This window comes from Artemia franciscana, chromosome 4 (assembly GCF_032884065.1).
Source record: "Artemia franciscana chromosome 4, ASM3288406v1, whole genome shotgun sequence".
Classification (NCBI taxonomy): Eukaryota; Metazoa; Arthropoda; class Branchiopoda; order Anostraca; family Artemiidae; genus Artemia; species Artemia franciscana.
The window spans coordinates 15,167,935-15,190,771 of NC_088866.1; the positions used below are offsets into that span (position 1 = coordinate 15,167,935).

The 22,837-nt window shown below is 34.9% G+C and overlaps 1 protein-coding gene across 1 annotated transcript in view; it reads right to left on the reverse strand.

Annotated features, from left to right (window-relative positions):
• The window catches only part of LOC136026039 (acyl-CoA dehydrogenase family member 11-like), a 68,111-nt gene that overhangs the window by 39,504 nt on the left and 5,770 nt on the right, over positions 1 to 22,837 (reverse strand). Inside the window, exons 3-5 of the mRNA XM_065702199.1 lie at positions 18,717 to 19,007; positions 17,289 to 17,446; positions 1,291 to 1,410 (exon numbers count right to left, since the gene is read on the reverse strand). Coding sequence (XP_065558271.1) covers positions 1,291 to 1,410; positions 17,289 to 17,446; positions 18,717 to 19,007 — 569 coding nt within the window. The remainder of the gene's footprint in view (positions 1 to 1,290; positions 1,411 to 17,288; positions 17,447 to 18,716; positions 19,008 to 22,837) is intronic.

Here is a 22,837-nt window from a genome sequence, read left to right on the forward strand (position 1 = left end):
AGTATAATCCTGAAGTAGCCGACAGAAAGTAAAAGACTAATTTATAAGGTTTACTTTCTAGATGGAAAAAAAAAAATTAAAATAAATAAAAATACATAGTTGTCCCGTCAAAATTGAAGATCAAAACTGAAACTTAATGCAAAAAAAATATTGTTTAGAAGCCGATTCATTACAAATCTACAAGATTAGCTCAAATAAACCAACTCACGATTTTTCCACATATTTGTAGGATTTTGGAGAACTACTGCTTCACTGAAAAAAGAAAACCCACACAAAAAAAAAGATGTTATTTTAGAAGAAGAAACGTCCTTATGCAGCCTGCAGAAAAATAAAACACTAAATTATAAGGCTCTTAACAATATTTTACCGACTAAGATATAAATAACTTTCAGTGAAGAATCTAAATCTTCACAATAAATTGACCAATAATTATTTTGCATTAAATGAAAAGTCAACATACACAAATAATAATGCAACTCATTACAATATAACTCATTATAATGCAACCCATTGGTCTCAACAGTCATACAATCGATAGATAGTGACATATTTTTAAACCATGGAAAGACTATTTAACGTCAGTCGAAATGAAGGACTAACAAATGATAACAGAAACTCTAAAAAATCTGGTTTTCTTCCAATAGTACAGAGATTTTCAAGCAGTGCTGTGAATTTATTAGGTTAGTCTATACTCCAAACACTACTCAGACACCTTCACTTCAAATTTATCTTCTAAATAATAATCTACAGGTTGTACTCAACTAAGCGAATTCAAATCATAACAAATAACCAAAATTTTTTTTTCTACTATAAAATATTCTAAATACTTCAGGTTCTAAACTGCAAATACTTTTCCCACCGCCTAAACTAACAATACTGAGGGATTTGCAAAATCCCTTTATCAAAACACATACTTTCTTCTTTTTTCCACAATTTTTTTTTATGTGAACAAAGCTTTTAATACCCATATTTCCAGAAGAAAAAAAAGCAAAGAAAGAGCCATCTAAAGCCTATTTTTGAGGATACATCTTTTTTGTGTTATTCTGTATTAGTTCAAAGTGAATAATGGCTTGCCTTGCCAGGAATAAAGGCCGTTAACTTTATTTATGTAGAAAATAGCTACTGAAGAAAAATGAATTCCAAAAACATTCTTTTTTTATATTACTGTTTTTTTTATGCTTGAGCCCTGAAAGGTAGTGTTTCACGAACAAGCACAGCAGAATCGTCATTGTCAAAAATAGATTACCTTCAAAGAATGTAATCCCTGAATTAGTAATTTATTATTCTTACCTCAGCAGTAGGCAGTTGCTTGGTGCCTAATTTATCCTTAAGCCTTTGTACATCGATATTGTTCAAAGTTCCGTCCGGATGTCTTGTCTCCAAGTAAAACAACGAAAGACCTGGGGAGCCCTAAAAGTATATCGATAAATGAGAATTTCGGTCCCTCTGTCACTTTCGAAAAAAGTTAAAAGCGTTAATTTTAATTTCCAAAATTATTTTTACTAATTCTGATCCAACAGAATTAACTCAAATTTCATAAAGTTGAAAGAAAAATATTTTAGGTTCTGAAATAATCAGACTCACGTGATTAAGCATAGAGAAGGCTCAGAAATTTATTTCTGATTTGGGTTGGTCAAATTGTTGGTCAAGAAATGACTATTGTTTGATGGTAAAAAAAAACATGTTTTGCCTTTTTTTGTGTGTGCACATTAATCCTCATTTCATAAAGAATGTCTATGTGTTTTTATAATAGAGCTTGAAAAAATCTCGAAGGTTGGCTTGGTCAAATTGGCTTCTGAAACGCTCAATTGTTTTTGGAATGACTTACAAGACATAAAAGAACTAAATAGACGCTCCTATAGGAATTGCAAGGACTAAACTCACGAACAATGTAGCGTTACTGACCGTTAAAAATTTCAACACCAGCTGAAACTGTGTTTAGTTTCAACACATGTACACATCTTTAAGCTGCTAAGAAACATTATTTGCCAATTCAAACTCACCAAATGTCAGGGAAGAAAATTGTTTTAATTTCAGCGGAAATAATTTCGTGTGAACAACATAACAGTGGCCAGAAACATAGAAAAATCAAAATTTATCGAGTATATATTGGGTGCATATTCGACCCGAGATGAACATGAACGACAAAATTGTCAATAATTTTTTTCATCACCAAAAAAAAAAAAACAAAAAAAAAAAAACACACACAATGGATGTACAAAAAATAATCAAATAAAGAAATCAGATAAAATTTCTTTAACCAGCTTTAGGGAGGAGAAAACAATAAAGATAACCATATTCAAAAACATAGTCCAAAGTCCCCATTGACCTTTTATCTGAGATGGCATACTAACAAGGACAAACTTATTGTTTTGATTGGAACGTGATAAACGAAGCCTAACATAGCCTAAAATATGCCACATGTTAGGTATTACAATGCCCCCCCCCCCAAAAAAAAAGGAGTAGTACCGTAAAGAACAATAATAAGTTGGAAATTAAAACTGCAGTTAAAATTCCAGAGATTCTGTCGATTTATCATCCTTTATAGGGCAAAATTTGTCCATACGGTGCCCTTAATTTCTTGACCACTCTTTCTATCAGGACTAGGCAAGTAGAAGAACCAAGTATCTGAATAAGGGAAATTTTACACGTAGTATCATTCTAGCTATTAAGATTCTACATAAAATACTCCTATTCAGCCTCATTGCTCCTATTCAGGCTGTCTGTAGTTTATTTCTTTGACACCAAGTCCTTAAATATTTACCACGTAAGGCTGTATAGATTATTATTTTTATTTAGATGTTAAAGTGCCAAGGACATTAATAATGAAATACGATTTTTTTTTTAAGTAGAAACTACACAGCTCCACACACATCTTAAAAAGTTTTGAAAAATCAGGAATTCTATTTTAACCCCAATGTGGTAGAAGGTAACCCCAATGCTTTTGGTGATAAAAGGTGTTAAAGATAAAAAGAAAAAGCGTGGGTAAAAAATTAACTACAAATCAGCTGAAAAATTATGATACAAAACAATTTAAGAAGATTTGATTTTACCTTGAAGGTGTAGTTGTCTCAGGGAACCACCAGATTGTTAACGTTTGAATTTCGCAAAAAACATTCTAAAATAAGCATCTTGCTTATTTTTTTGACGGTTTGACATGGCAACAATCATGAAAGTGTTGTACTGCCTATGAACTTCATAATTTTTCAGAAACCAAAACAAAATCTTTCAAGCATGAATGGACCCAAGATGGGTCCTGGCCGCAAAGTGGTTTTCGTTTTGATGGTCTCGGTACTTTAAGAATGAAAACTAGGATTTTACCCAGATATGTTTAACATCACTCAGGTTTTACATGGCCAGCTTGATTTCCCAATCTTATCCCAGAAATAGACTGAAGAACTTTTTTTTTCACTGATCACCTTGAAACTCACAGCCACAAGTCCATGGACCAAGGGGAACCTAATGTACGAGAAAATTTCTCAGCGAAACCCCCACACCCCCTCTCCCAAGATAGAAGCCGAAGAGCCCACTTTTTTATTGGTCAGCTCGAAACTTTTGAGATGAAGAGAGGGAGAGGTACATAAAATGTGCATTCAGGTCACCAAAGTAGCTTATCTGCAATACCCTGGCAATGGCTTGGGGATTCAAGATTTTTAATAGACCCGAAACAAACATGATCAAATATTTAAATGGAGACAATAGGGAGCTCATCAACAACAATAACAATAAAAAACTAAATGTAACAAAAAAGGAATAAACACAACCTCAAAACATGGTAGCTTTAGACAAGAGTGGGACAAAGGAGGGTACACCCGCGCGGCAAATTCACAATAGTACACTACCAAAACACTAAAATACAGGATAACCCCGCCATCAATGATAAACAATATATACACGCATACAAATAATAGGTCAATAGGGACAAATCCTTTTAAATGACAGTGATTTTAGGTATCTGCTGAAGACGGCCACTGTACACTATAAATATCCCGGAATCTGTTTATTGTTTCATTGTCAAATAAAAGGATTTGTTTCTATTGAAACAATATATATTTTTTTCCTTTCAATGAAAGCGATAATTGGCTTTCAAATTTAGTGTTAGTTTAGACGTATTTGCTACAGAAGGGATTTGAAATCTCATTGGAAACCTAGCTCTAACACTTGATTGCTGAAAGTCTATATGTTCCAAAATGAACCGAATACACATTCAATATTAAACAAGCTCCCCTTCTCCATTAAAAACCTACTTTTCAAAAGTTGTATTATTAGCCGTCATTGCCCCAGAGGCTGAGGGAGTCATACTATCCCTGGAGAAGATAAGACGATCATCCCCTTTCAACTATTCCAAACAAAATGACTATATCAAAATTATGATCAGGTCTTTTTGGCAGTTAAGAAGGCCAGGTAGCAAAAAGGACACGGATGGGAGCTGGTTGCCTTCTATTACCTTTCGACTGATAAAAGAGCACTAGAACCTTTAATTTCTAATCGAATAGGCCCCCTTTGAAGATTGTACCACCGCACTTATAATAAGGGGCCGGAAGGACAAAAACAATACATTGAGGGCTTGTGGCTTTTTTGGTAGGCGGTGATACTGCGCTGCCTATGAAACTTTGTGCTTTCTGATGTAATGTTTAACCGTTTAAATATGTCCAAAGAGTTCCGAATGAACAAAAGAATTAAAAGAATGAACAAATGGAAATTACGAGTGAATACAACCAGATTTTTTCCTTAATTTTTTGGTCTTAATCAAGGATCTCTTGGTCTTGAGATTTTAACAGAGGTGTCTTAGTGGCTTAAAAATTTTAAGCGTTAACATTAACAAAAGGAATATATATTTAACGTTAAATAGAAATATAAGTTTAGCGTTAACAAAAGGAATATATTTTCGCGCCAAAAAGCAATAAGATCGCATCTTCTTCCAGAATATATATACTCGTAACGTTCCCTTAGTCCAGTTACCTTTGAATATATCACGCCGTGCCAATCAGAGAAAATAATGGTTGTTGTTAGGATTTCAAAACTCAATTTAACCCAATTCTTTTCCCTTTTTCCCTCATAGGATTGTACAGTCCAGAACACATGCCCAGTAGGTTGCGAGTGATTGGGGACAAACTAAGTTGGGCCTATTTTGGGTGTCATGAACTGATGGAATATTTTTTTCCAAATAGCTTGCATTGCATTTAGTGTCTTCGGAAGTTATCTTGTATTCATCTACACGCCCTGTAAGCCTAAGCCAATCTGTGAGAAAATTTTTTTTGGCCCCCTTTGTCACATATAGACACACCCCATCTTCGGAATCTTTGATTTTCATTCAGCTGACCCTGTCCTGGCCCTGTCCTGTGGCTGGTTCTGTGCTGGCCCTGTCCACATCCCTTGTAAGTTACAAACCTATCAGATACGAACAAATTTTGGGGCATCCTAAGCTAGTGCAATCAAAACTAGTTAGAATTTTTTTCTGCACAGGAGTCCAAATGGCCAAGAAAATCATGAATATAATTTTCAAGTGAATTGAAGAGACGAAATTAGAGCCCTATTTTCTGCATCATAACTCTTTTAATTTTTCGGTTTGGGATAATCAAAAAGATTCCAAGCTAAGAAACTGGGCAAGTATTACAAGTGTTAAGAGCTCCAAAAAAAGTTTTGGGCCCTGGGGGGTGACATGCCGATAACCATTCAAATCTCAGACAAAAACCTTTGCCTTTTTTTAAATAAATTAACTTTTATGTTGTTCTTTAAAATGTCTTGATCACAATAAAATTCTTGTTTCACGTAACAGTGAGTCATACTACTGCACGTTCTTTCGATAAAAATAAGTTAAGTGTTTTTAAAGTTGGTGAAGTGGGAGATAAAGATCCCATTCATTTCACCCTTGACTTATTTACCATGTCCTCTAGATCTCAGAGAAAGAAGAGTAGTTTTCTTGGAGCTGGTTTTTGCAGGTTTTGCTTAATCTACTGTAGCCTTGTCACTTAGATGTGAGTTCGTCTTGATATTACGAGAGTTATTTTGCTCAACCTGAGGTAGGGAAATATTTCAGAGTTGATTGGTTCACTGGTTCTACCGGGCTTGATAGCCAAACTCTCAGAGACAAGAATACCTTAATATTTGGTTTTCAAGTCCCGACGTGTCCGGGAAGTTACGAGAGGTTAGTTTAAATTGCACAGTGGCTACTGAATAGCGGTATATACCTATTCTAAAGTTGGATACTGGTGTAAGCCACCCAGGTAACTGCACCATTACCCATACCTCACTAGCTCACACTCAGACAAAAAGAATTTCTAGTTTTTTCAGTACGTAATCATTCCGTTGACCACAATGGCTTACGGATACAAGTTTCAATCTTTGAAGAAAACTTTTCGATCCTTTTTCGGACGAACTAATATGATCCAAGTGTTTTTGAACCCTGTCTTTATCTAAAAATAAAATTATTTTGAATAAAACGTAAGCCTTTCTGGCCTTTAGATGATTGCTCTCTGGCATTTAGAAGTTAATAATTTCTCAGACCGAAATCCCTTTCCATTCACAAAATTATACAAATAAAAATACAGAACAACGGGTGTAATACTTTAAAACAAGACAGTAGACAAAAACAGAAAAAAAACATAAAATATAAAAATTCCGAATATTTCGGTTCACGTCTTAAAGCCTTTGTCAACGAAAAAAACGAAAGGTCTCATATGGGTTCTGTCAGCAAATAAAATTTAACTGTAGTAAGATGTCTTTACATCTAAGGATACATGTTAAAACACCATTTAATTCAGTAGGGGATTTGAGAAGTTTTCTGTTGATGTTGTCAAATAAGCATACTCTACTATTTATAGCGGGTTTGCTAAAAGACATATAGAAATACTGATGGTCTAAAATAGAAACAAGCATTCTTTAAGAGCTTGGCATCCAAGAACTTCCTTCCTTCCTAAAAGTCCTTTTTACTTGCCACTGAGCCATAACATGCTTGATGTCAAATTAGTCGAGTTAGCATCACGCACATAAGACATGTGACTGGAGTATAACACTGAATTGTGAATATTTGCTATAACACTGAATATTTGCTATCAAATCTTTGATAGTTATCAGGCTTTTACTTTGACACAAATGGCATTTGAATCCGCACACAAACGGCAAATCCCCAAACTAGAGCAACAAAATTATTTGTTGGTGAAATCTTTGATAGTTATCAGACTTTTACTTTGACACAGTGAGGGGAGCGCGGGGGTGCCCCCCCCTCGTGATGTGGTGGTGGATTTGTAGTTGGGACCGCTTGCTCTGGTTTGGGATGAATTATTTTTTTTTTAATTGGTTTTTAAAAGTTGAGTTTTTAAAAACTTTTTAATTATTAAGACTGTTTCTATTTGCAAACAAGTTTGAAACAAGGTTTTAGTCACTTTGTGCGGTCCCTGTTAGATTTTACCAATGTCGCATACCGCCAAAAATTGTCCAATTAAATTCGGGTTTATAAAGGGAATCTATCCGTATTATTACAAAAGCCAACTCGGAGGCAAAAATCTTCATTTTATAATAACAAGGAGGGGAAATTTACAATCCTAACTTCTTTAGGCTGTCGAAACGATATTTCAGGATTATGCTCTCACAACGGGGCTGAAAAGCAAAATATTTACTTCTTTTTACTGTCAAAAATTTGTTTTCGAGTCTTGCTATGGCACTGAGGCGAAGAAATTGATATTACTACTTTTTTGGGTTGTTTGTTTGGCTTTTTGGGTTCGTTTTTTTTAGCGAAGCGGGTTGTTTTTTAGGGGATTTGTATAACAAAAAGTAAATGTATGAGAAGTGCAAAAATGATGAATTTAAGTTTTGGATTTTGGTGAGGAAATGATGGTGCTTTATTGTCTATTTTCATCTAATTAAAGCTCTGCATTATGACATATCACCTCCTCTGTTCATCCTAACATTAAAATAAAAGCCCAACTCTTCAGAACTTCAATAAAAGTTCGTATAAGTATATACATAAAACTAAGTATACGAGGCGAAATTCTCCTTCCAAGGTCGGAGTAATCATTTAAGAAAAATAAATTTTCGAAAAATTGTTTATAAAAGAAGGCAAATAATTATGTGTTTATTTTTTTTTATCTAGCTGGTATAGATGGCTCTCCGAATTCTTAGTTTGAATCAGAGGAATGGCATCGATTTTTTTTAACATTTACAAATAAAACGTTGATAAAAAGTGGAAATTCACAACTTCAGTTAACCACGGAAACGGAATGCAACAACAATATTACTTCAGAATTTCTCACCTTCTAAATACCAACCAGTCACAAAATATAGTTATGTTTTTGATAGGAGTTGCATATATTTGTTCATAAAATTGTCTATACGGCTGAGAATTTTCATACTTATTTTGATACACGCCATCTAATCATATTTCCATGATAAGCTGTTTATAAATCAAATGTTTTACAGGACAATTCTCTTACTTAATGCTAAATCTGATTCAAATTTTAAATTCTTATTTTGTGCTCAACAGACGTATCGAGATTAAAACGTTTGAAATGAATATCTGAAAATCTCAAGATTAAAAGAAAAATTAATTAGTAATCTACCACAGCTTGGAACCCTGAGTATTTAAATCAACAATCTATACCGATCAACTTCAAAAACGATAAACACATAATTATTTATTTTTTAAGGAGTATTTCGACTCACATACTTAGTTTGAAGCAAATACCTACATGCATCTTTATTAGAGTTCGTATTTTTTCTGACGATTTTGGTCTTAATTCGAGAATTTTAGGATGAATAGAAGAGGAAACACTAATGAAAAGCTCTAAACTGACAGGACTAGCCATTATAAATATTCACCGAAATATCAAACAGTTCGTGGTAACAAACTGTAGTAAGGAGCGACCCGGCTCATTAGTAACCGACTCTAAAAAACGGAATTTTGATGCCAATAGTTGCATCAAAAGAATCGCATTTTAATGCTGATATTGAATATATAAGTTTCACCGAGTTTAGTCTTACCCATCAAAAGTTACGAGCCTAAGAAAATTTGCCTTATTTTAGAAAATAGGGGGAAACACCCACTAAAAGTCATAGAATCTTAACGAAATCCCACCATCAGATTCAGCATATCAGAGAACCCTACTGGAGAAGTTTCAAGCTCCTATCTAGAAAAGTGTGGAATTTAGTATTTTTTGCCAGTAGACAGATCACGGATGCGTGTTTATTTATTCGTTTGTTTCTGCTTTTTTTGTTGTTTTTTTCCCAGGAGTGATCGTATCGATCCAATAGTCTATAATGTCGTGAGAGGGCTCATTCTAACGGAAATTAAAAGTTCTAGTGCCCTTTTTAAGGGACCAAAAAATCTTAGTGCATCGAGGCCCCTCCAACGCTCATTTTTTTCCCGAAGTCATCCGTTCAATATTTTGAGATAGCCATTTTGTTCAACATAGTCGAAAAACCTATGACTATGTCTTTAGGGACGACTTAATTCCCCACAGTCCCCGGGGGAGGGGCTGCAAATTACAAACTTTGACCATTGTTTACGTATAGTAATGGTTATTGCGAAGTGTACAGACGTTTTCAGGTGGAATTTTTTTCGCATTGGGGTGGGTCGGAGGTTTAGTGGGAGGATCTTTCCATGGAGGATATTATCTTGAGGGAACAGAATTTCCATGAAGAGAAATGAGAAAATAAATTAAAAAAAAACTTTTTTCAACTGGAAGGAATGAGCAGCATTAAAACTTGAAACAAATAGAAAATATTACGGACATACGGGGCTTCGTCTCCTCCACAATAACTTGCCCTTTACGCTAAATTATTTTTTGCAATTTCAACTATTTATTCTACGGCCTTTGTGATTCAGGGGTCATTCTTAAAGAACTGGGACAAAATTCAAGCTTTAGTGTAAAGAGCGAGGTATTGACGAGGGGGCGAATCCCCTCGAACCCCTTCATATACCCGCTAAAAATTTACAAATATACAAGTTCGTTACGTGGGTTAATTCGTAATTTACGTATATTATTACTAATAAAAACGTTAACAAAAAAAGTTCTAGTTTCAATTTTAAGTAACCAAAATTTGGAGGGCATTATGCCTCATCCCTCATCCCTTTTTTTATCAAAATCGTCTGATCAAAACTATGAGAAAGTCATTTAGCCAAAAAAAAATTAATATGCAAACTCCGTTTTAATTATTCATGTGCGGTGAGCCAAAATCAAAACATGCATTAATTCAAAAACGTTCAGAAATTAAATTTAAAAAAAAACAAGTTTTTCTTTAACTGCAAGTAAGGAGCGACATTAAAACTGCAAACGAACAGAAATTATTCCGTATATGAAAGGGCTGTCCCGTCCTCGACGCCTCGCTCTTTACGCTAAAGTTTGCCTCTTTATCACAGTTCTACTTTTTAAACAATAAAAAACTTTTGCGTAAAAGGCGAGGCGTTGAGGAGGGAACAACCCCTGAAAAAAATCCTGGATCCGGCCCTGCTTTGACACATTGAAATTTTCCAACTCCAACTTTGTAATTTAAACTAACACAAGGGATACCCACCCCTTTTCCTGGAATACAAAGAAGTTTATATTGAGGAAGGGGTGTCTTTCACATGGAAACGTCGTAGTTTAAAAAAAATCCAAAATATTACAGTTCAACAAAATCCCATGATCTTTGGCGAGAAATAAACTGAAGATTTCTTTTCAAATGGCCAAAGAGATCCCTACAGTCCCATTGGTTTCACACAGTTTACACTGATTAGAATAGATTAATACCAGTCAGCTTTCTTTCCAATTTTTCTGCTTAAAGTGCATCTTTTCTAATTTTGCTACTTAAAGTACACGGCTAAAATATAAATATGTAGCCCCAGCTCCATTTCCTTTGTTTTAGCTATATAGACAAGATCTTCTGTATAAATATCTCCTTTCGTACAGAATTCCTATTGACAGATTTCCAATTATACACACTGAACATTCTTGTATGGCTCTGATTTCAACAAAGCAAGATAACCCCATCTTTTTATCTGAAAATAAACTGAAAGAATATGAATTAAAGGGAAGGCGGGCTTCACTTTTGACCCTCGATCTTACGAGATTTAAAGAAAAGGAGAGGGAAAAGGCCAAAGGGGTGACTTTTAGCCTGATTTCAATAACGTACAAAATATTCACTCTTTTATATTACAATGTATCTATGAGGCCTCTATTTTACAGAGTTTGTATATCCTGGACACCAAAATTGCACACCTGGTTGATGGGACACCAAAGAGGTGTCATGTCATCCTCCAAGCAGTTTTGACTCAAAATCAGGGCATTGCGACTCAGGAATTGAGATCGAATAAGCTATTCGAAAACCATTTTACACTGTGACCCATGAAGAAAACTATTAATACCATATACATTATTCTTTACTAAGGTAACGCTATAGCGTTGATTAGAACGAATAATATTTGCCCAAACGTTTATTTCAAAGCCCAAGTAACGAGAGACACGATGAGTTTTAGGTCTTCATTCACATACTATTCGAATGCTATGCTGAAGAAAAAGTGCTGGCAAACTTTTAACGTTGTTTAAAAAAAAAAAAAAAAAAACGAGACTATGGGGTCCTGAGATATTCAAATTAAGCAAAATAACTGAATTTTTCGACTGCCCAATCATAATCAACCCTAGTTAAATTGTTGAATTAAAATAAATACATATTTAACATTTAACTGGCACTTTTAACTTGCATTCTTCACCATATTGTTAAAATCGGAGCATATTACAGGCAGTGCAATACTGCCCAAGTAAAATACGATGTTGGAATAACTTATTACTATTTTTTCTTCTTGTTTTAGACCAGAGCACTTCGTATCGAAGGAGTTGTCGTAGAAACTTCGAAAAGAGCTCATTCGATTGGAAATCGAGAGAACTAGTGCCCTTTTTAGAAGCCAAAAGAGATCAGAGGGCAAATGCTCCCCATGGCCATCATTTTCCCAAATACTTTCGGTCAAATTTTTTAGATAGTCCTTTTTTTCAGCGCAGCTGAAAGGTTCGGAAATTATATCTTCGAGGACAACAGCCCCTCCCCAGTAGCCCTCAAGGCAAGGGTTGTAAGTTATACCCTTGGGGCATATAAGGTTTTTTATAGAAAGTGTTGTAGTAGAAACTGCAAAAAGTGCTCCTTCGACTGGAAATTGAGAGGACTAGTGCCCTTTTTAATAGTCGAAAAAGTTGTAGAGCGAATGCTGCTCCCCTCCCCCCAATCATTTTCCCAAACACTTCCAATCAAAGTTTTGAGATAGACATTTTATTCAACCGTAGTTGAAAGGTCCAGAAATTATGTCTTTGAGGATGACACCCCCCCAGCCTTCAGGGCAAGTGTTGTGAGTTATGCCCTAAGGGCATATAAGTTTTTGTATAGAAAACGTGGTAGCATAAACACATCGGAAAAACATCGGAGGACAGCTAACCCCTCCCACACACACACAAGTCGTATCGTCCCGAGATGCATCTAACAGAAATTTTGAAATAGCCATTTAAAGCAAAAATACTCCAGGTGTCATATAACAAGGCTTTTGGGGTTGAAGCAAACCCCCGAGCCTAGGGGTAAGATTTGTAAATTATGCCCCGGGGGTATTTCAGGATTTTATGGAAGGGATGGTTGTATAAGCTTTAGAGGAGGCTCATTTGGTTGAAAACTGGAAGTTCTAATTCCTTTTAAGAGTCAAAAATGATGGGGGGCAGCTAGATCCCCCTCCTCCCCCCGACTAACCCTCTTCAATGAATCTGATTAAAAGTGTGAGATAGCGATTTTGCTCAAAATGCTACAAAGAAAATATAACAATGCCCTTAGGTTTGACACAACCCCCCAGTGCCCTGGGGATAGCATTACAAGTCCTACCCTCGGGGCATATAAGGTTTTTATGGAATAGTTGGTCGTATAAACTTCAAATGGGGCTCATTTGATTTATAGTGCCCTTTTTAAGAGAAAAAGGTTTTTCTTCTCACTCAATTGGAATATCTGTCTTGGCCTTTTCTACAATCAGCCATGACTTGATGCCCACCAACTATTCCATTTTAATTCAATATTCCCTTTAAATTCCATTCAAAATTCCACTATTCCATTTAATTCATTTGAATTATTAAGTTATAGTGCCTTTTTAAGAGTCAAGGTGATTTCAGAGAAACCAGCCTCCCATCCCCTTCACCCTCATCATTTCCCTTAAACACCTCCTATCAAAATTTGGATATAACAATTTTGTTCGTTGTAGTCGAAGGGTCCGGAGATTATGCCTGTTAGGAAGACAACCCCCTCCCCTCCAGTTTTCAGGACAAGGGTTGTAAGTTATGCCCTGGGGGCATATTATGTTCTCATAGAAAGGGTGATCGCATATGCTTTGGAAGGGACTCATTGGATTGGTAATTCTAGTTCCTTTTTAAGAGTCAAATTGATCAGAGCACAGTTAACCCCCCTCCTTCCGCCATACACACACAAAAACACGTTGTGTTTTCACGAAATGTAAACAATAGAAATTTTGAGACAGTTCTTTTATCCAAAAATGTCCAAAGATCATATACGGTAACAAGGCTTTTGGGGTTGATACAAACCGCCATAGCCTGAGGGCAAAGGTAGTGAGTTATTTCCCTGGGGCATTTAAGGTTATTGTGGAAAGGATGGCTGTATAAACTTTAGAGGTGGTTCAGTTGGTTGAAATTGGAAGTTCTAGTTCGCTTTTAAGAGTCAATAATGATGGAAGTCAACTAGCCATCCCCCTCTAACTACCTATCTTTTCACCAAACGCAATTATGCAACGGTAATTTTGTTTAAAATAGTCCAAAGAACATATAACAGTGCCTCCAGGGTCAACACAACCTTCCAGAGCCCTGGGGGAAGGGCTTTAAGTTACGCCCTGAGAGCATACTGAGAGCATAGAGGTGGTTCAGTTGGTTGAAATTGGAAGTTCTAGTTCGCTTTTAAGAGTCAATAATGATGGAAGTCAACTAGCCATCCCCCTCTAACTACCTATCTTTTCACCAAACGCAATTATGCAACGGTAATTTTGTTTAAAATAGTCCAAAGAACATATAACAATGCCTCCAGGGTCAACACAACCTTCCAGAGCCCTGGGGGAAGGGCTTTAAGTTACGCCCTGAGAGCATACAAGGTTTTATGGAATGCATGTAAAGTTATGCATGTTTTCTTCTGCTTGGGCATTAAGATGAGTCTTTCAGGGAATGTTGAAGGGAGTGTTGAACTAAATCATAACATGTTATGTGTATCTGGGTTGTCAAAATGGTGTAACTTAGGAATTAATGAGCATATCAATTTGGAATTTTCAGGAAATGATAAGGAAGATGATCAATTGACCAAAAAGGCAATATTTGCACGTTATTACTACTAAAATTACTGCTACCACAAGCACTTTTGCTACTATCACTACGACTACTACTTTTGTAGCAAGTACTACTAAGGTTGGGGATATTGAAAAAATATCCGAGGAAACATTGAGGGGAAAGTTGAACTAAAGCAAAACTTACTATGTGTATACAGATTGCTAATACAAACGTATCAGGAATATTTTGGGAACGGCTAATCATATCAAGAAGATACTTCAGGACATCATGAGTGGGATGTTCAGTTGACCAAAAGGCAAAATGTACCAACTACTACTACAATTAATACTGCTGCTGCTACTGTTACTACTAATAATTATACCCTATTACTGCTACTACTATCCCTACTACTACCGCTACGTCTATGATGCTAGCACAATTAAGGATGCACGGATGAAGTTGAAAAGTTGACAAAATAATGGGGGAGCTTGAACTAAATCAAAACATAATAAGCGCATGCAGATTGTCAAAAGGGCGTATTTCAAGATATCATTTGGGTATTAAGTTGAGACTTTTGGATAAGACTTAAAGGGAAGATCAATTGACAAAAAAGGTAATACATGCATGTTACTACTAACACTAATACCACTGTTACTTTTACTTATGCTACTACTCCAACCAAAACACTCCAACTACTATTTCAATTGCAACAGCTTGAAAGGCTTGGACTTTTATGGTGAAAAGGACGTCTAAAGGGTGTCAAAAGTGCACATCAACAATATTTTTGGAACGGCTTACCGTGTCAAGGTGAAACTTCCAGGGCATCATGAAAGCGATGTTCAACTGACTAAAAGGCAATATGCATATGCTACTATCGCAATTAATACTGCCCCTACTACTACTACTACTAATACAACACTAACACTGCAACTACTTCTACTACCACCGAAACTACCAATAATAGTACTATTAAGGCTACGTCTATGATAGAAAATTTGAGAGAATATTGATGGCAAATTCGAACTAACAAAAGACACTATGTGCATTTAGATTGTCAAAATAGCGTATCAACAGAATTGATTTTTGTATTAAGTTAGAACTCTCGGAGAATACTTAAAGGGGAAGATCAACTGGCCAAAAGGCAATATGTACAAACTACTACGAATGCTACTACAACATTTTCTAGTTCTACTGCTACTAGTACTATTGCTCCAACCACAACAGTTAACTCTCGATTATCCACAGAATTCAGCGGCGTGAGTGCCGCGGATAATTGAATTTCGTGGATAATCCGCATATTAGAAAAAAGGTTGTAGAGATATAGAAAAACAAAATTACGCTTATTAAAACGTGTGTTTAAAACAAAACAACGGGAACAAGAAATAAATGGAATGACACAATCAAAAAAAGATAAACAAATCATAGGTTTTTTAAAATTTCTGTATTTACAGCTCTTTATTTAAATTTATATTGCCGCGGTTAATCCGCATTGTGAATAATCGAACCACGGATACTTGAAAGGTTAAGATCATTACGACGAAGATTTCAAGAAGTATATGAATATACATGTTATCAAAAGAGCAAATCGACACTATCATAGCAATGGCTAATTTTATTAGGTTGAGTAATTATGATACTGCTGTGACTGCTATTACAACTATACCTGTGAAATCTTCAGAGAATATTTTGGAAAATTTCTATTGTACGAATGAAACCCTGTTATCCATAAGCAGATTGTCAAAAGGGCATATCAGCAATATCTTAGTAACAGTTTCATGTGTGAAATTAAAACTTGAAACGCTCGTTGTGGGGGATGTTGAACTAACCAAAAGACAAAATTTGCATCATAATACTACTGCCTCTACTCCTACAACTACTACTACTGTTAATGTTATTATTGCTGCTACTACTACTATTAAGTCTAATCCTACTGCTACTACTATAACTACTGGTGCTGCTACTACCACCAATAAACCAAAAATTTTGGGCAATATTGTAACTGTATTGAAATAAATCAAAACACACTATGTCCACACAGGTTGTTAAGAGGAAGTAACAGCAATGCTTAAGGACCGGTTGATGATATTAAGTTCAAATTTCATCGCAAAGCGATATCACAATAAGCAATACAAACAGAAATTAAAATAAATAACCGAGTCAAATAGAAAACAAACAGATATTAACATGATTAAGGCTCAAAACCTATGCCTTCCCAAGGCTAGAATATAAATTTGCACTTTACTGAAAAAGACTAAATGTTTTCATTTTCACAACTTTAATAAATCAAATGTTTTTAACATTTTAAGGAATAAATATCAGCATATGTATATAAAATTGACAATACACATTCATTTATATTTTTTTCAGTGAAGTGCAAATTCACTGAAAACCAAAACCTATGCCTTGGGAAGGCATAGGTTTTGAGCCCTACTCATGTTAATTTCTGCTAGTTTTGACTTTGACTGGGTTATTACTGTAATTTCTATTTGTTTTGGATTTCATTTATTTATCGATGCTGATTTGTGGTAGTTCGCTTGGTAGATTATTTGATTTTATTTATGCTCATTTTTGGTTTAAAAGAGTTCTTTACTTTTCTTTGAAAAACTTATTTTATGGGAAAAGTTTTTTTTAATTAATCAAAATAAAAAGAATAATGTAGTTTAACTTTTTAAATGTATCTAAGAAATAAGAATTTAGTTTAAACGAGAAAGAAAAAATGAAAATTTATCAGGAGATTAAAAAAATCAAAAAAACTTTTTTGTCCAGCTACAGTCAGAAGTGCCAATTAACAGAAATGTGGGACGGGGAGGGCGGTATCTTTTCAAAATCTAGGGGGTACATTTTTGCCATTTCTTGTTTTTTCAAAGAAAATATCAAAATACAGGCGTTTTCAGATTAGGATACTAAAAAAAGAATTTTTTCGAAAGTTGAAAAGAACAGAAGTCCCCTCCTCACTAATTGGTACCACTGACTACTGTGCATAGAAATAGACAATTTTTAGTGTTTATCATACTAAGAGCTTACGCTGGTGTAATTTCCATCCGAGTCAACTTCTCTAGCTAGCGTAAGCGCTATATCACTATCAGTGGCAGAGGTGAACCATTTGTAACCATACAAAGCATACAAATCATCCATGATTTTTTCTGCATAGGTATCACTCCCACTCCCGACATCAGAGCCACCTACAATTCAAACTCTCTTTCAGTTCAAAGCATAAAATGTTCAAAGCAATATAGGCACAAATTTCCATTTACCAATTCACCATTAAAATTTTACTGCCAGAAATCAGACATGAGCAGAGCTACTTTACTATTTATTCAATTTCCCTTTTCGATAAACATCCTTGCTAAAAACGTAGAATTTATACAATCAATCGTTTTAAAGCTTCCTTTAACAATGTTTTGAAAAAAAGAGAAGAAAGCTATCAGAAAAAATTTATTCTTCAGAAAAACATATGAGCCCCAAGAGAAGATTGACTTTGAAAAGCAACATATTTTCATGGCTAAACGTCAATCAGAGACCATCACCCGAAAGGATTATTTAATCAAAATTAAATTGTTTTTTTTAAGAGAGGTTTAAACAGGTGCATTAAATCTAGTGATTAGAATGGGTTACATAAAAGAATAGTCACATAGTTTGCACTTATGATGTACCTGAACAGGCCATAAAATTGTCACAATATCATAATCGTCACAATAAAATCGTCACTATTCATAAACAATAACAGGCTAAAACAGATTGTGTTCAACATTTTCAAAACCCAGAGGATCACCAAAAAAGACCAATTGTAAAATTGTCACAACAAAATCGTCACTATTCATAGACAGGCTAAAACAGATTGTGTTCAACATTTTCAAAACCCAGAGGATCACCAAAAAAGACCAATTGTAAAATGGATATCTAATTTTTTTCATTTTTTCAAGAGAACTAATACTGATCACGGTTACCTAGAGGCAAAATAGTAAAGAACGAATCCTAGTCCACAACAGCCGAAAACTTAAAACAGCGTTTCTGAATTGTCATTTGAAGCTGCTTCAAGAATGGTAATCATTATTTCTTTTAATATTAATAGTCAAAGTTCATTGCGAACATAAATTTCCGGACAAATTTGGAAAAATAGTCGTTACCCAACAAAATGGCGTAGGGTCAACATGAGAACTGCATCATTTGAGCCGCTACGAGAAAAAATCCCAATTGGTAGAATTACAGTCCCCCCTCTTGAGCAACAAGGAAAACCACTTTTTCGCATGAGAAACAACGATCTGTTTCTTTTTCTTTCTTCACTGCTCCTGAGGTGGTGAAGCATTAAAGAGATGTTTAAAGGCTCAATTGAAATTAAGCTGAAGTAGCAAACACAATATTAAAAACAAAATATAGTTGTGACATAAATTGTAGCTTTAATGAACAAGATCTAGGCTATAATATATATTGAACTAAAGTATAGTTACGTACCAGCTCTTTCTGTCATCCACTGACCCGATGTCCAAAATATTTCAGGATTCCGCGTAGTGAGCCTATTATATGTGTCACGGAACTCCGGACCAGCAATCGTTTCAAGAACACGGGCAGCCCCATCAGTCATAGCTAAAGGACAGCTGAACAAGCCAGAAGAGGGACTGAACAAGTAAAGTTTGGCAATTTGATGTAATCGACTAAACTCGCCATGTTTCCTTTCATAACCAATTGCCACCAGACCTTCTTCAGCAGACACATCTTTAAGTTTCTTCCAAGCGTTGCAAGTAACTGTTAATGAAAAAGCAAGTTGTTACTATAATAAAAATCGCATCTAAAATTTCCAGTAAAGTAAATTCAACAAATCAACTGACAAACTGAAATTTTAATTCTGTGTTTACAGTCTTTTTATTTTATTTTTATGATTTGAAAACCACAAACGAAATTAATGTATTCAAAAAAAGTTTATTTCGTCACGAAATTTTATTATTTGACAGTGCACATAGGATTTAAACTAGATATGTATCAAGTTGGAATAATGCATAAATCAATATTAATTAGTGTATCCATGGTCAATCTAATAATGATCATTTTCAAGATTTCTACAATCTGGTACCAAAAAGTTTGTGTAGAGGGGTATTATCACAATATCATGTTCTGAAATGCAAAAGCGGAAGAAAAGAGAGCAGACAGATTTTTTAAACATTATTTTTATTGCATTCAACGCTGTGCTGTTAACTTTGTAAAGACTGAGCATATCCTTGTAATTTTTTTAACCGACTTTATCATATCGAACAGATGGCTGAAGAAACTTAGGAGGGTCGCACCTTTGATCATTAGTTCAAAGTTCTATTTTCCTTTGTAAAATCCAAGACATTTCGGAGCATTTCTATGAACTTCATAATTTTGAAGCAACCAAAAGAAAATTTTACAAGCATGAATAGATCCAAGACGGGTACAGGCCACAAAGTGGTTTGCATTTTGATGGCCTCAATAGTTTAAGAACGAAAACTAGGATTTTACCAAGATATGCTTAATAGCACTCAAGTTTCATAGGACCGGCTTGATTTCCCAATCTTATCCCAGAAATAGACTGAAGAACTTTTTTTCCCTGACCACCTCGAAACTCATAGCCGTAAGTCCTTCTACTGACGGGAATCTAATGTACGAATTTTTTTTTGCTGCAACATCCACACACCCTCTCCCCCCAAATAAAAACAAAAAGGACTGTTTTTCTCGATCGGCTCGAAACTTATACCCTTCAGTCCTCGGACTAAGGGGAACCCAATTCCAAGGAAAAAATATGAAAAAAGGAGCGCACAAACCTTTGTTATCCCTAAAAACATTGATTTTCCCTTAAAAAGGCCCGCCAACGAAACAGAAGACTTTGTTTTCTGGCCACTTCCCATAACAGGGTGCTCATAGAAACTTTAGAGGGTCCTCATTTGATTGGAAATTAAATGTTTCTATGCCCTTTTTGGGGTAAAAGCGATTTGAGGGTGCTATTTTCATTCCCCTGCTATTCTGTGCTACTCATTCCCCATAAATATAATAATATTTGATAAAAATTTTAGGTAGTCATTTTGTTCAAGTATGCTTAAAGGTTCAATAAATATGCCTCCGGGACAAAAAAATCCTCTCCCCCTTCAATCCTAGTAATAATGCACCTAAGCTATGGAAATTAGCAATTTTTCACATAAAGGTTAGGCCGCACATTCGATCGTCAGTTCAAAGTTGTAATATCCTTGATAAGGCCCGAGACCAATTGAAGCATAACCTAAAGCACCACCGATATCCCATTCGACCCATCTACCACTGGAGCCTCACATTACGTCAAATCACAATCTCAAGACAGGCGTTTGGATCAGAACGATATAAAAGCTTAAAAATATGTCACTACAACCGACATGGTATATAGAGATCTGAGGGAAAGGAACTGAAAGTATGAAAAGGTTTGACATAAAATAGAGATTTAAAAAACACATCTAGACACAGTTAAATCTAAAACAAACATTCTCGACGACATTTATCAGCCCGTGATTTGACTATATTGCTTTCATGACTCTTTAATTCCAACAAGAACCAATAGACTGAGCATCTTAATAGACTAATTTCAGCTAAATTATAAACTACTTAAACTAACTATGTTTTGGGGTCATATAGATTATGAATACTTTTTATATTGCTAGCAGCATAAATATTTTTGAACTTTCATTAAATGTCAATTTACTTGGAGAACAATATTCTGCACTTAAGTGCAAGTAGCTTCCAATTTTAATAGTCACTTTAGAGCGTTAAGAATCTACGTATCTTCAGTTTCTTCATTTCTTTGCATCACACTTTAACCTAAAAAGTCTTGTGATGACCACCTATGTTTTAAACCAATGCGTGCGTACCTTGGAAAACTACTTATCCGGAGTTATTCTTTAGTCTAAGGAGACTATTGAGATTAGATGTAGTTCCAACTATATGGGAGTTTGACAATTTTAAACACCGATTTTACACAGTGATCTTGTCATCCACTGCTCCCAGTAGGGGGCATTTATTAACAAACAAAATGGCCTCTATGTATTCTTTTTCTGTCTTCTGGCTATTTGGCATAGATCGGGTTGCCATAGAGAATTTAGGAGAGGGCTTTGGAGTCATGTCGACGTTACTTATTAATAATTTTTTGTTTAATAATGTTTTGATAGGAGTAAAGAGCACAGTTGAAACTGAAAACGAACAAAAATTTTCTTCTAATATCAGCAAAATTGGTTCAGACAAACTGACTCGTGATATTCCCATGTGTTTGCAGAAATCTGTAAAACGAGCCCTTTACTGGAAACACAAAAACCGATGCCAAAACAGGATCTCTATTTGTGCTGATGGTACCTGCTAATCATAAAAGCAAAATACCTGGGGTATATTTTTTCCTGCAAATTGCGTTGACTTTAGACCCATTTTCTTGATTCTTCTTGTAACTTAAGAGGAGAAAAGTTGTTAAATCTTCTCTAGATACAAAGAACTCAAACAAGCTCAGTTTTTATTACAGGCTAGAATTCCACAAATACACAGAAAAATCACGAGTTAGTTTATTTGAACCAATCTGATTCGTGAGCCAATCGACTCGATAAACTGACTCGTTATAATCCCATGTGTTAGCAAAAATCTATAAAACAAGCCCTTTACTGAAAACACCAAACCGATACGAAAAACAGGACCTCTATTTGTGGTGAAGAGTAAATTAAATTTGTGCCTGTTAATTATAAAAGCAAAATATCTTAGGTACATTTTTTCCTGCAAATTGCACTGACCTTAGACCCATTTTCTTGGTTCTTCTTGTCACTTAAGAGGAGAAAAGTCCTTAAATCTTCTGTAGATAAAAAAAACTCAAACAAACTCAGTTTTCATTACAGGCTAGAATTCTAAAAATACAGAGAAAAATCACAAGTTAGTTTAGTTGAACCAATCTTGCAGATACATGTTACACAAACTGCAAAGTAGTTATCTGTCTTCGTTTTTAGGTTTCAACTTTGATTTTTACCTTCATCAAAAAAATGCTGTTTTAAAGTAAATTGTTTTTTGTTTGTTTTTTTTTTTTGTTCCAAAATAGACGCAATAAAGATCATAGAATATCTTTGCCTAATTTAGGCAAAGAAACTAGAGTAGCCAACATAATTTCGTCACACAAACAGCCCAAGGGGTTTTTTCCTCTACTTACATTTCTTTTCTTTAATTTTTTATCTCTTCTCTATTTTCTTTATTTAGTTTCTTTTTCCATTTTGCCTTCTTTCATTTCTCCTTCTTTATCTTTCATTTTGTTTCTCTCAATACTTTCCCTTTATTTTTTTTTCTTCTTGTATTTTTCCACTTATTTTCTGTCCATTTTTTCAATCATTTGTTTTACTTTTCTCTCTCTTATTTCCTTTATCTTTTGTTTCTTTTCTTTTTCTTATCCTTTCATCTAGGCTTCTTTTCTTTCTAGAGAATACACCTATATACCACCTTTATCAACACTGAATTTCCACCCTTCTAATCCCTACCTTTTTCTAATTTGAAAAAGACCTAGATACCAAAAGAAATTGACTACAAGTCCAATCAATAATATCCATTTCGAGTTATCCCAGCTTAGTTTCAAT